Here is a 13,334-nt window from a genome sequence, read left to right as displayed (position 1 = left end):
CCACATTATCATCTTGAGATCCCTAACTTAATTATACCTGCAAAGATCCTTTTTCCAAATAAGATCGCATTCACAGGTTGTGGGGATTAGGATCTGAATGTATCTTTTTAGGGTCACAATTCAACCATTATAGTGACTCAGTGACCCAAATGAACTACTCCCCCTCAGTGCCTTAAAAACCAGGTTCCAGATCTTATTGAAACACAAGCCACCTTCTGGCCTCAAATGCCTGATGGCTGCTCAGCCTACTGACGGCGTGCTCTCTGTCTTCAAAAGGTGTGTGTGTCAGACATGTTAGTAGTTAGCGCATCTCCCTGGGAAGAGGTAACCCCAGGTCCTGCTGCCACTCTAACCTGATTCTATCTCCTCCTGTTATAGTCCCCTCTCTGTAAGAATCTAAAAGCTCTCCTCCTTTTAGTTCCTTTATGAGTAAATATTTCAGCAAATATTATCTGGCAGTGAGAGAGCTGACAAACCTGGAAGTATTTCTAACCTGTTTTCTGAAATCTTCTCTGATTTTTCCTCAGACATATTCAGGTCTCTTCTGTGTGAGCATAAACCCTTACAAGTGGCTTCCAGTGTATCAGAAAGAAGTCATGGCTGCCTACAAAGGGAAGAGGCGATCAGAAGCTCCCCCTCACATCTTCGCTGTTGCCGATAATGCCTTTCAGGATATGCTTCACAGTAAGTGGCTGCCCTACAAAATGAAAGGTAAAAATATCTGATCTACTTTCTCTCCGTGTCACTAAGAGTCACGTAGGCATTGTGAACAGAGCGTGGCCTTTACAGTTACCTAATCACTTGAAGCCTCTGTTTCTTTTGGATAAAACATGGGCAAAATAGAGCCTGCCTCCTAGGGTTCTGGAGACGATTAGCTCACACGTCAAATTAAGTGAGATAATGCATTGAAAGTGCTCATCCCAGTGGCTGGCCCAGAGTAAGCCCCCTGTAGATGGCAGCTTTTATTACATAAAGCTCCTGCTAGACTTTCTGGCACAAAGAAGTTTCTCTGTAGCTATTGTAGCACCATGCTTCTTAAAAGGCTTAAAATGGCAAAAATGTCAACCATTAGTCAGTTATCATTTGTATTTGGAGCAAGAGAATAGGCCTGAGATTTGTATGTTCTTATGACTGGCATATATAGGGGCAAGGGAAAAATCTATTTTACTCTGTACTATTTAAATGGTATTTTTTTTCCAACTGAGAGCAAATCCTTTCCCTTGTGTCTGACTTCAAACTGCAACCAAGGAAATTTTGAATAAGTTTGCCAATACGTAGAAGCTCTGGCAAAAGAATGTTCTGACATTTTCTTTTCTTTTGTAGCTCGAGAGAATCAGTCTGTACTTTTGACGTAAGTGTTTGCCTTGCCTCTTCTTTTTGGCCAGCCGTGAGAGTTTCAATGGAAACAGACACCTACCTTTCACTGGGAATAAAACATAAATTCACTGTATTTGAATTGTTTGCTCTTTAGATACAGAATACATTCTAGGCAAGAATAAGATACTCAGGAAATTGTCATAACACTTTAGTCAGTGATTACTCTAAAATTGGTACTAGCTAGACTGCTTCCACCATTTTAGTAGATCTTTTAGAACTCCTAGTACACAAGCTGATTTTAGTCATCTTCTTGGAGAACTCCCTGTCCATATAAGCAGTTTCAAAGGTCTTTGGACTGGCTAATTGGACAGAGAGAATGAAAGTCCAATGGGTATGACCACAGAACATATAATCTGCTATTATCTGGGCAGTCAGATTGAGCAGACCAAGGTATATTAAGTAGTAGGAACTAAGAGATGGTGAAACTTGGAGGAAAAATGGAAGGAAAAATACTTCAGTGATACCACATTGTATGTTAATTTTGATGAGAAGAGCATTGATTGGCCAGGTAGACTGTCAGCATGGTGGCTGAGGGGAGAGGCTAAGACCTAAGAGGCAGTGAAATGCTAAAGTTGTTAGTCTTCCTATGCAATAATGTTGTCACCTTGTGTGTTGGGCTCTCCATTGGCTCTAGTCATCCTGAGAAGAATAACAGTCTCAGAATCTTGCAGCTAGATGGGTAGTTAGTGTTCAGCCTTTTGCAGAGATGATAGACTATTTCCTGGAGTTTCATACAGATAAAGGCAGACCTTGATCCTATGATGCTTTGAGTGATGAAGCTATCACCACTGTGTTTTCTTCCCACATTACAAAGTTAACTGGTTATCAAAGGTAAAAGGGAAGTCTAAAACCCAACTGCCAGATGGAATGATTGGTAGGCCCTCTTCTTAGGGAGGGGGTTGGACCTAGCCATCTGATAGCCTCAATATGTAAAAATCCCTTGAACAGTTGGTAATGAGGAGACCAGTCTTTAATTAATAGAGGTGCTCTTCAGCTCTTTGTTAACAGGAGCATGAGGAACAGGCTTCTGGTTTTTATAAAATCTTTAATCTTTCTGTACTGAGTTTTGATTTTTGTTCATGCTGTTTTTAGAGCCTGAGATAGTCCTTCCCCTTCTCCCAACCAATTAAATATCTACATCTCTTTAAAGTTTTCTCTTAAGTTCCATTTTTTTTCCATAGAAATGTCCCTTCTTGGGAAAAATATATTTAACTTTCACTTCATTTGTATTCTGAACCAGTTAACTGTGTCATTGAATTTTCAATCACAGAGGAGAATCTGGTGCTGGAAAGACTGTGAACACCAAACATATTATCCAGTATTTTGCCACCATAGGAACCATGCGTGAATCTAGGGAAAAGCTGGTAAGTGTTCATATATCTTGGCAGGAAAGATGAAGTGGTCCTATCTGCTGATCATGGAAGCTCTGCCTTGATTACTTTGGGGGAGAAAAGAGGAGACAAGAACCACAGAACAATTAGAAAATTTTAGAAAAGTCTTTTTTCCCCCATCTTTGCCTCTTGAGAGGATTATTAAGTGCTTCAAACCAATAACTCCCAAATATAAAATTACATAATTTGTTTTAGACTTGCTTCAAGGGTTTAGTCTTTGTTGATTGAACCCTCTGAGAATTACTTTTAAGATCTAAGCCATCTTCCCTAAAGGCTAGGGTCATCAGTGCCTTGAATGGCTACTTTTGATATTTCTGAATTCCTTTAGCTATCATGAAATGTCAAACTCCCACAGATATGCACCAGTAAAAGTCTGCTTCCTTTACCACTATCCCCTGGATCAGATCTCAAATGCCTGGTGGACATACCCTCAACTTTAATCATATTCCAGGTTCTATTTACCGTCCCTCTCTATTTAATTAATTTTATCTTTGGTGATTTTTAATTTAGCTTGTTTTGTTAAGCTCCATTAACATGTTGATGAGTTTCATAATAATTTGAGGGTAACTAGACCATGAGAATTGGTACGCAAAATAAAATTAGATAATTCTGAGTGGGACTCAAAATCAATGAGTTATTGAGCTGTTAGAGCCTCTTATCTTTCTATGTCTGGCATTGTTATTTTGCCTTTTCAATTCAATTCTGGATCCATCCTGCTGTTTTGCAAATAAGAAGTATATCAAAATAACAAACTGGTCCAATTTTCAAACCATAAAAAGTTTCTTTACCAACCCCCACATTTCTGAATTTGATTGATTTCTTTAGGTGTCACTGAACTCTGTTATTCACTAGATATTACTTCATTTTTGTGTGCATTTTAGATTGTTTGGTGTGAGTTTGTTTGGTGGAGCCATTGAGCCTTATGATAATATATAACACATTACATAATACATAACACTTCTATGAAAATCTTTGCTTAAATAGCCCCTTACTTATTTAAAGGATAGTAGACCCATAATACTTAGAAGGGACATAGTATTTATCAATTTATAAATGCCTAAATACTATAAACTACATGGTTGGTTACATAGTTAACATACATTGTTAACAGGACCATAAGAACTAGGTTTCTGGTTTTTATAAAATCTTTAATCTTTCTGTACTGAGTTTTGATTTTTGTTCATGCTGTTATTTCTAGGCTAAGATAGTCCTTCCCCTTCTCCTAACCAATTAAATATCTATATCTCTTTATGTCACAAGTCACTGCTTGGCATGGACTGCTAGATTACTTAGGAATAGTAGCAAGGTAAAAATCAATTTAATAATGCCAAGATTCTGTTCTGTTATCTTAGGATAAATTCCCAGGTGTGAGAATTAGATGGGAAGAGATGGAGATTAACAATGGGGAAAATATAAGGAATGAAACTTGCTTGGAAATAGGATATAGATCTCTATGTTCTTTTCCCACTTAGGCCAATGCCAACCAAAAGAGAAGCATTTCAAATAAATGAGCTCCCACATATATTCACAGAGGCATTGTATATTAAGACATTTTCTCATACATCTATTTTTCTGAGTTCCCATCCCAAAGTAACATTGTATAACCAAATCTGGAAATGGCTTTTAGCTACTGGTTATCAAAACAAGAATTGGGTCTGGCCTAGGAATGGAGGGTTTATCACATTACAGAATTTTGCTGAAAATTTTATCTCTTTTATTTCTCATACCTGCATCTCAGGGGACTTTAGAAGATCAAATCCGTGAAGTGAATCCTATCTTGGAAGCATTTGGAAATGCCAAAACCCTTAGAAATGACAACTCCTCTCGTTTTGTAAGTAGCATGATTAAGCATCATATCAGAGTCTTTAATTTTGAAACAAATGATAAAATTCATGTCTTAGCACATAGGTGTAAAAAAATTTCTGGAACACCAAAGAGGTCTTTGATTAAAGTTTATAATATTGTTAGAGTCTTTGAAAAAGAAAGAGATCAGTTTCATCATTAAGAAATTAAAACTACATACAAATGTGCAACCTGAGGAGCTTCTATTTGGTCAGTTTTAGGAAGAAAATATTTAATAATTTCAAATTCCTCTCCACTCCCAGTAGGGAAGCTTACCCAGCAAATTCCAATGACGCTTTATATTTTATTACATTTCACAGATTTGAAAGTACTTTCTCTTTCATAATTTCCTATACTCCTTATAACAAATCGATTTAGTAAGCACTTCCTAATTCACTTAGTATAATTATTGTTTCTACTCTTGCTATGGCTCCCCTACCTCTGTATATTTTCCACGGGGAATTTTTTTGTTGGGAGACAACATTTTTTAAAATAGCTTTTGATAGCTTGCAGCCCCAGGATAGAGAAAGAATTTGGATTTCCAACCCTAGTTTCACAAATCCATTTTATGCCAAAAATGAGTGGCAGGGAGCCACTCTATAATTTACAAGGAAATTTGCAGAAGGCTTCCTGTTTGAATCTTTGGGCACAATTACATAACACCTCATGCTGATTTGGCTAGTTTCCATCCAGGGCCTTAGCACTGCCCTGCCTGTGCTTACATCTGCTTGTAATGTCTGGCTGCATAGCAGGTGCTAATATCGGTCCATAAAACAACTGCTAGATTTGGGATTGATTAGAATGTGAAAGCGTTTTCTGCTGAAATGTGAAAAAAAGCTGGAAAAGAAGAGGGGAAAAGGAAGGAACAGAGGGAAACAGAGGGAAAGGAAAAGAAGATAAAAGAACATAAGACAGGAAAAAGTAAAAGGAAGAAAGGAAAAAACAACAAGTGGAAATAAAGATAAATGAGAAGGAAAGAAAGCAATTGAAAAAGAACAAGAGGGGTGCCTGGGTGGTTCACTTGGTTAAGCATCTGACTCTTGATTTTGGCTCAGGTCATGATCTCACTGTTGTGAGATCAAGCCCTGAGTCAGGCTCTGCACTGATAGTGTGGAGCTGGCTTGGGATTCTCTCTCTCTCTTCTCTGTCTCTCTCTCCCTCTCTCCCCATGCTGGTGCTTGCTCTCTCTATCTGTCAAAATAAATAAACATTTAAGGGAAAAAAAAGAAAGAAAAGGAACAAGAGTGAGAAAAAAGTTGGAAGGATAGAAGAAAAAATAGAGAAGCAAAATCTACAAAGATGGATGAATAGAAGGTAGAAGGAAAGGAAGGGAGAAGGAAAAAGGAAAGAGAAAAAGGGGTCCAAAAATTAAGAAACTCAGGTTAAATGATTTCAATTAATACTGTGTATATATGTGTGTATATATGTATGTATACATAAATGTATGTGTATAAATGCACATATATGTGTGTACTTTTGTGTGTGTGTGTGTGTGTGTGTGTGTGTGTGTGTGTGTGGTTCCCATTGCCCTACATTTGTTAACTTAGTGGCTCAATCCCAGTGCTTGTAGCCACTCTCCTTCCCTTGCCCAGCTGCTATCCTGCTCTGACTCCCTCTTTAAATGGATGACCTCCACCAGCTGGCCTTCTGCCCAGCACTATCATCCCCATCCTGCAAGATCTAGCTGCCACTGATGCTTCATCTTATTTTTTTTATTATTATTTTTAATGTTTATTTATTTGGGGGAGATAGAGACAGAGCACAAGCGGGAGAGGGGCAAAGAGAGAGGGAGACACAGAATCTGAAGCAGGCTCCAGGCTGTGGGCTCCACAGAGCCCGACGCAGACTCCAACCCATGAGCAGTGAGATCATGACCTGAGCCGAAGTAGGATACTTAACTGACTGAGCCACCCAGGCATCCCCCACTGAGTGTCTCCTTAGCTGCTTGTGGCTTCTGACATTGGATCTGTCACCTCTGGGCAGTCTTTCTGTACCATTGGATCCTGTCCTATGGCTTTTCATGAGAAGAAAGGAAGGAGCCCCAACTGTTATTTAAGCCAAAGTAGTATTTTTAAAACATAAATGTGATCACATCATTTTTTCTGCTTAAAATCTCCCAGTATCTTCTGAGCACACATAAAATTAAATCTTACTCCTTCCTCTGGCCCACATGGCTTACTGATATGGTGCCTGGTGACTGTCTACCTGTCAGACTCCTTTTACTCACTGAACTCCTGCACAACTGACTTTTCTTCTTGATTCAAGACTCACCAAATGTTCCTGTGTTAATGCCATTGCATTAGCTGCTTACACTTAGAATCTAGAAGAGTAAGGACCACACCTGTTTTTCTAACATGGTATGTCCATGGCCTAGCAGGTTTCCTGGGTCATAGTAGGTGCTCAACAAATGTTTGCTGAATAAATGAAAGAGTTTGCTGCATGGAGCAATAGAGAATAGTTTGGAGAATAGTTTTCTCATTTTCAGATCAGAACACGGAGGCCCAGAGATGATTCAAGAACACCCACAAAAATACACAGCTAGAAGTCGGCAGATCTGAGACTAGAATCCAGGACCACTGCCAATCCTGGTGTCATTCTGGCTTGCTCCTAGCATTAAGTGGTGTCATCTCAGACCCATGTTGTATTTTTCTTTTAACTTTGGGGAAGTAGTCAGTTTGAGAGGAATGTGTGTAATAAAACCATTGCAACTGTTCGGAATGTTTCAGTAGGAGACCGTGTTTTGTGTCCACCTAGGGCAAATTCATCAGGATGCACTTTTGTGCCAGAGGCAAGCTGTCATCTGCAGACATCGATATTTGTGAGTAGCCACTATACTATTTGATTACTTTTCTTCTAAGTTTTGCAAGAACACCTAAGTATGAATCTTTATCCTTTTCTCATCCTGCAGATTTGTTTGAAAAATCCCGAGTGATTTTCCAGCAGCCTGGAGAGAGAAACTACCACATATTCTATCAAATTCTGTCTGGAAAAAAAGAACTTCATGGTGAGTGCATTATTCTGGAGCTTAGGGACATACTAAAACAAAAGACAGAAGTCAGATTACAGACCTGGGAAAGGATTGCTTAATAAGTCTCTTAGCCTCTTTAGAACTCAGTTTATTCATCCTATAAGGTAAATAATTATTAAGCCAATCATAAAACCAATGTTCTATACTTTTATATGGCTAGAGAGTAAATGTTAGCCCTTTCCCCCCCTATGTAGTAGTGTTTGGAAGTGGGTAGGATGCCCAGCAGGCATAAATGAATGTGTGCGTGTGTGTGTGTGTGTGTGTGTGTGTACACACGTGCATGAGAGAGAGAGAGAGAGACATGTGTGTAAGAATATTAAATAATTTAAGGCCTTCAATGATTAGAAGATTAGAACCACATGAGTGGTATAGACAGGAGGCCAGAAGTGGGAGTCACCACTATGGTGCGTAGTGGACAATGGGAGTTTTATAAAGAAGGGAGGCTTTGGGTTGGGATATAAAGGATGGGAAGGGGATTTAACCGGAGTGAGTGGAGGATATTTCCTATGGGAGGAACAGTGGGTACAGTGACAGGAAAGGATAGGGCAAGATCATGCAGCAGAGAGACCCGGTTGACTGAAGGAAAGGATCTGTTATAGTAATAGTGGAGATTTTATTCTGATGGTTTCTGAACTCAAGGAGTTGGGAGGGCATGTGTATGTGCATGCATCTACATGTGTGTTATAGGGGGAGGGTAATAGGAGGTCATGATTTGTTGAAGGCAGGGACAATGAAGCTGGTGTGGTGGGCAAGAGGGATGGAAGGTGGAGATCCTAGACGGAAGTGACTATAGCAGCCCTGCTGTGAGATGACAAGGTATTGTTGAAGGCAGTGTCAGTGGGAATGGGAGAAAAGGAAGTGGATTCATAGAGGAATAGACAGGTCTTAGCAATGACTGCAGGAATGAGGGAAAGTGAGGAGTCAAAAATCCTCCCAAGTTTTATAATTTGACAAGGATAAAGGTAGTGCCATGAACAGAAATGAAGAAGTAACTTGTGTGGTAAGAGAATGAACTTCATGTATTCATTCAACAAATACTTATTGTAGGGCTGCTGTGTGTGCACCAGGCACTGTTGCTTAAGCATGGGTGTTGGAGAAGAAATAAGACAGGTCTCTGCCCTTGTGAGCTTACATTCTAGTATGGAAGACAAGTAATAAGAAAGTAAACAAAGAAATATATAATTTTAGAGAGTGGTAGGTCTACAAAAAACGTAGGGTGAGGGGACAGAGTGAATTTGGGCTTGGTGGGGGTATGTGGTTATATTTTAGATAGAATGGTCAGGCAAGATCTCTCTGAGAAGGCAATATTTTCACAGACCATAGTATGAATAAGCAAGCAAGTAGGCTAGATGTCCAGGAATAAAGTTCCAGGAAGAGGGAACAGTAAATGCAAAGACGCTGAGGCAGGAATGAATTTGGTTTACTCTTGAAATAGCAAAATGTCCCTTGCAGGTGGTGGAGAGAAGGTAACGAAGGGGGAGATGGGCAGGGCCAGATCAAGCAGCGTCTTACAGGCTTTGGCAGAGTTTATAGTGAATTTTAGGTGCTATGGGAAGTCATTGGATGGGGAGAATGACAAATTGATTGGATTGCAAAGGTCTTGCATATGAGGTAAACCACTGAGGACAATGATGCTCCCACAGGAATGGATGTGGGATGAGATAGAAGATCCAGGCGAGCAAATTGATGGAGAACAATCCCCCCAGCCTGTTATCCTAGATTAAGTATACTAATCATACACTTGGCTGTGTTTTGACCACATGGCCTTCAACTTCAAAGAGCTCTTACTGAATGGGGAAATATCTGCAAACTGGAAAATTTGCCACAGGCACAATAGGTGATATGAAAGCAGCAACTATTCTTCTCACTTTCCCTCCACCTAACCTTGAACAGATTTTTTTTTAATCTCCCTTTGATTAGCCCTGCCAAATCTAACATTCTTGGCACAAATTTCTATGCTGTACAGGGTATGTGACACAGAGGGTCCAATGTAAGTACCAGCAGTGACTGCAAGGCTTGGGGAGCTGTTTACTAATAGAACCATCTGAGGGCTCTGGGCTGCTATGGAAAAAGCATGCTTATCTTGAATTCATTGATCTTGTGGAGTCTTTGGGGGCTGCAGAGATTGATTAGTGTACAAAGGCTGACATCTGGTGGTCCATATTGGGTATTGTCAGTCCACTTGTTCTCACCACTGGTCATTCTTTGGGACATTTTAAAATTTGAACTCTTTTTATTCATGTTTGCCAAAGGAGATCTTCAGAAAGATCTCCCAAGAATTGATACAGGAGAATACATCTTAGCAACATAAGGATAATGTCCAAATTTCCTATTATAGAACTTTTATAGAAGAACTGGGTATGGAAAATCAGTCAAGAGGCTGGCCACCCACTGAAGAAGTCTAGGAAATGGGGTGATGCGTTACCCCAAAGTCAGGCCCCAATTAGTCTCTACATGGTCTGGAACATGCCTTTACTCCCTTTCAGTTTAGGCTCACCCTTGTTCAAGCCATGGCTAAAACTCACTTTCTTAGTCCCTTTAGACACGGCCCCTTGAAATTCCTTAATTCTTAATACCAACTGTATAGATTGGTGCTGCATATACCTTCCTATTTTTTCTTCTCTCCTTTACTATTTTTTTCTATTCATTTATCGTACCCATTCTTGCTATTCAACTAGTGTAGAAACTCTAGGGTGAAAGGTCAGAAACATGACCTTGTCTCTTGGAATCCCTAACATTTTGCTTACTGCTCTAAGTGCTCACTTTAGTATGTGGCAGTAAGGCAGTGTGGAAGTTGCCAAGAGGTGTGCCTGATCCATCTACTAGTGGCCTGAATGCATCTGGGGGAAGAAAGTGTCAGCATCTGGACCTCCTAGTCCGGAGCATATTAAGTTGTACTCCTTTTACCCATTATGTCTCTCTTGAACTAGTCTCATATCTTTACTCCCTTTTCTCCCCACTGGTTGTTAGGAGGAACAAGATGTGCGTGTGGTGGTGGTGCCTGGCCTAACTCTAGAGAATGCTATTCAAGCTGTAGACTATGCGAATGATTCTTTCTGGAGCTGGGCAGTGTACAACCTCTTCAGAGGTACATGGCAGTGTGAGAAATTGGTAATGATGACTTATGTGGCATAGAGGGACTAGCTACAGAACTTTGTGATTTTAAGGTGTTTTTTGTTTTTGTTTTTGTTTTTTTTTTTTGGTCCAATGGTTAGTTTTGCTCCTTTTCATAGTGAACTCAGCTAAATCTCGGAGAGCATTCAGCCATCCATGCAAAAAGTAAAATTTAATGTCAAGATGACATGGAAAACAGCCTTGAATGATAAAATACTCACTCTTAAAGGGCTCTCTGAATCTGCTATTGAAGAGAGACATCTAGAAATGACACCGGCACATTTTGTGGTTGTGAAGCAGTTGACTTTTAGCATCCTCTCGTGCCCCCTGTCTGTGCTCTCTCCAGCCCTCCTGAAAATCTCCCCCATTCTCCACATGTCCACAGCCTGGTCAACAATCTTGTGTGTGGGCCTTTAGTGGCCTAGATAGTCTTCCTGGCCCTAATAAGTGCCTCACAAAAATGTATTCACTGTTTGCTTTTTTTCCATTCTCTCTTGGCCATTTCTCTTGGTAGAAATGAAATTAATTAAATAAAGGAATCTCTGTTAACATGATATTCCAAGGTAACTTCAAGCCTCACCCCAATTAAAATTAATTGCTCCTTGAAAACAAATTTTGATAAGGCCCAGGGGGGAAGATGTTTTGAGCTAAAGGCCTTTCGGAGTTCCTCAAACACTCAGGCATTTAGTTTGTACATTTTTTAGAGCCACCACTTCATTGTGACTATATCTGCTCCAGATGATTAGGCCAATGCATCAGCCATATTTCTGGTTAGTGAGATAAAGCAAAAGCCCATTAAGTATCCTTTATAACTTCCAGAAGTGTATCTGGAAGCAAGACCCTCCTTCTGTCTATGCAAAGGAGGAAAGGAATTATGATTATAGTTACAAACACAGGTTCGAGTAGGTAGGTGGCTTAGTCTAACAGAAATACTAGAGACTAGGGGCACTTGGGTGGCTCAGTTGGTTGAGCATCCGACTCTTGATTTCAGCTCGGGTCATAATCCCAGGGTCGTGGGATAGAGCCCCACATCAGGCTCTGTGCTGAGCAGGGAGCATGCTTAGGATTCTCTGTCTTCCTCCCTCTCTGCCCCTCCCCCAGCTCTCTCTCTTTCTCTCAAATAAAATTTAAAAAAATACTAGAGACTGTGTTTTAAATTCAATATACTATTAATTGTGTCCTGGGCAAGTCATGGGGCTTTCCAGGTTTCTATTTTCCTATATTCAACATAGAGAAAATAATGTCAAATATAGCACCTTTGGTCATCACAACCAAAATGAAAATGATCAAAAATAACCTAATAAGTATTAGTGTAGGGGCGCCTGGGTGGCTCAGTCGGTTGAGCGTCTGACTTCAGCTCAGGTCATGATCTCACAGTTCCTGAGTTCGAGCCCCACGTCGGGCTCTGTGCTGATAGCTCAGAGCCTGGAGCCTGCTTCGGGTTCTGTGTCTCCCTCTCTCTTCTGCCCCTAACCCACTCACATTCTGTCTCTGTCTCTCGCAAAAATAAATAAACATTAAAAAAATTTAATCAGTATGAGTGTAAAATGAAAAGTATATGAATTGTTACAATTCAGAATGGTCTAAAAGGTAATTCTTGGCAAAACAATTTTAGAAGGTAGGTTCTTTTTGTTTTTTGTTTTTTTGTTTTTTTATGTAAATTGAAACATCCAACTGAAACATCCCCCACACTAAAAAGTGGGTGTGTGATAGCACTGGTTAGGTGTGTGATTCCTGTAGCCTCCTACAGGGAGAGGACCATGTTATTTTTGTATCCTTACCTCCTCCCATATCATACACCTATTCTAGAGAAAGAAGAGTAAGCAGATACTTTGATTGGAAAGACATGGAAATGATGTCTGTATTTGGCTGTAAAGGAGGTGAGAGGACAAGATTTTAAGGCCCCTTGGTGTCTGGCCTGGCTACGGCCTTGCATTCACCAGCATAATGAACCACAGAAGAGGCATAGCTTCAGGGCAGGCATGGTAAATACCCTGGATTCGGTTTTGATAGGGTTGGGTTTGAGCTACTTATGGCCACCTGCACTGAAATGTCTAGTAGGAAGTTGGAATTCTAGGTCTGGAACTCAGAAAACATAGGTTCGAGTCATCACTAAAACTACAAATGAGCCTTGTAAAAAGAATGTATAGAGATTTTTTGACCTTTAGAGTTATGACAATATTTGACACCACTGATTACCCATTCCTCCTTGAAAATCTCTCCTCTTGGCTTCTAGTACACCACCCTCCCTTGTTCCTCTCCTAAATCTCTGGGTATTTCTTTGTGGGTCTCTCTTTTTCATCTGGCCTGTGACTTTAGAGTGCCCTGGGGCTCAGTCCTTGCATCTATCTTGTGGTGACCTCCTGTAGACTTTTTTTTTTTTTCTTTCAAGATTTTATTTAAATTCAAGTTAGTTAACATACAGTATAGTATTGAGTTCAGAGGTAGGACCCAGTGATCCATCACTTATATATGAAACCTAGTTCTCATCCCAACAAGTGCCCTTCTTAATGCCCCTCATTCATTTAACCCATTCCCCCACCCTTCTCCCCTCCAGCAACGCTCAGTTTGTTCTCTATAGT

General features: G+C 40.1%; 1 protein-coding gene across 1 annotated transcript in view; it reads left to right on the top strand.

Moving 5' to 3' along the window:
• Positions 1-13,334, top strand: part of MYH15 (myosin heavy chain 15) — a 146,389-nt gene that overhangs the window by 9,318 nt on the left and 123,737 nt on the right. Inside the window, exons 4-9 of the mRNA XM_053903316.1 lie at positions 528-684; positions 1,324-1,351; positions 2,648-2,741; positions 4,507-4,599; positions 7,365-7,428; positions 7,519-7,614. Of these exons, the coding sequence (XP_053759291.1) occupies positions 528-684; positions 1,324-1,351; positions 2,648-2,741; positions 4,507-4,599; positions 7,365-7,428; positions 7,519-7,614 (532 nt within the window). The remainder of the gene's footprint in view (positions 1-527; positions 685-1,323; positions 1,352-2,647; positions 2,742-4,506; positions 4,600-7,364; positions 7,429-7,518; positions 7,615-13,334) is intronic.

The sequence above is a fragment of the Panthera pardus genome, unplaced genomic scaffold (genome assembly GCF_024362965.1).
Source record: "Panthera pardus isolate Hobbes unplaced genomic scaffold, ASM2436296v1 HiC_scaffold_16, whole genome shotgun sequence".
Classification (NCBI taxonomy): Eukaryota; Metazoa; Chordata; class Mammalia; order Carnivora; family Felidae; genus Panthera; species Panthera pardus.
The sequence above is the reverse complement of the archived record's forward strand: the minus strand, read 5'-3'. Positions and strand labels throughout refer to the sequence as shown.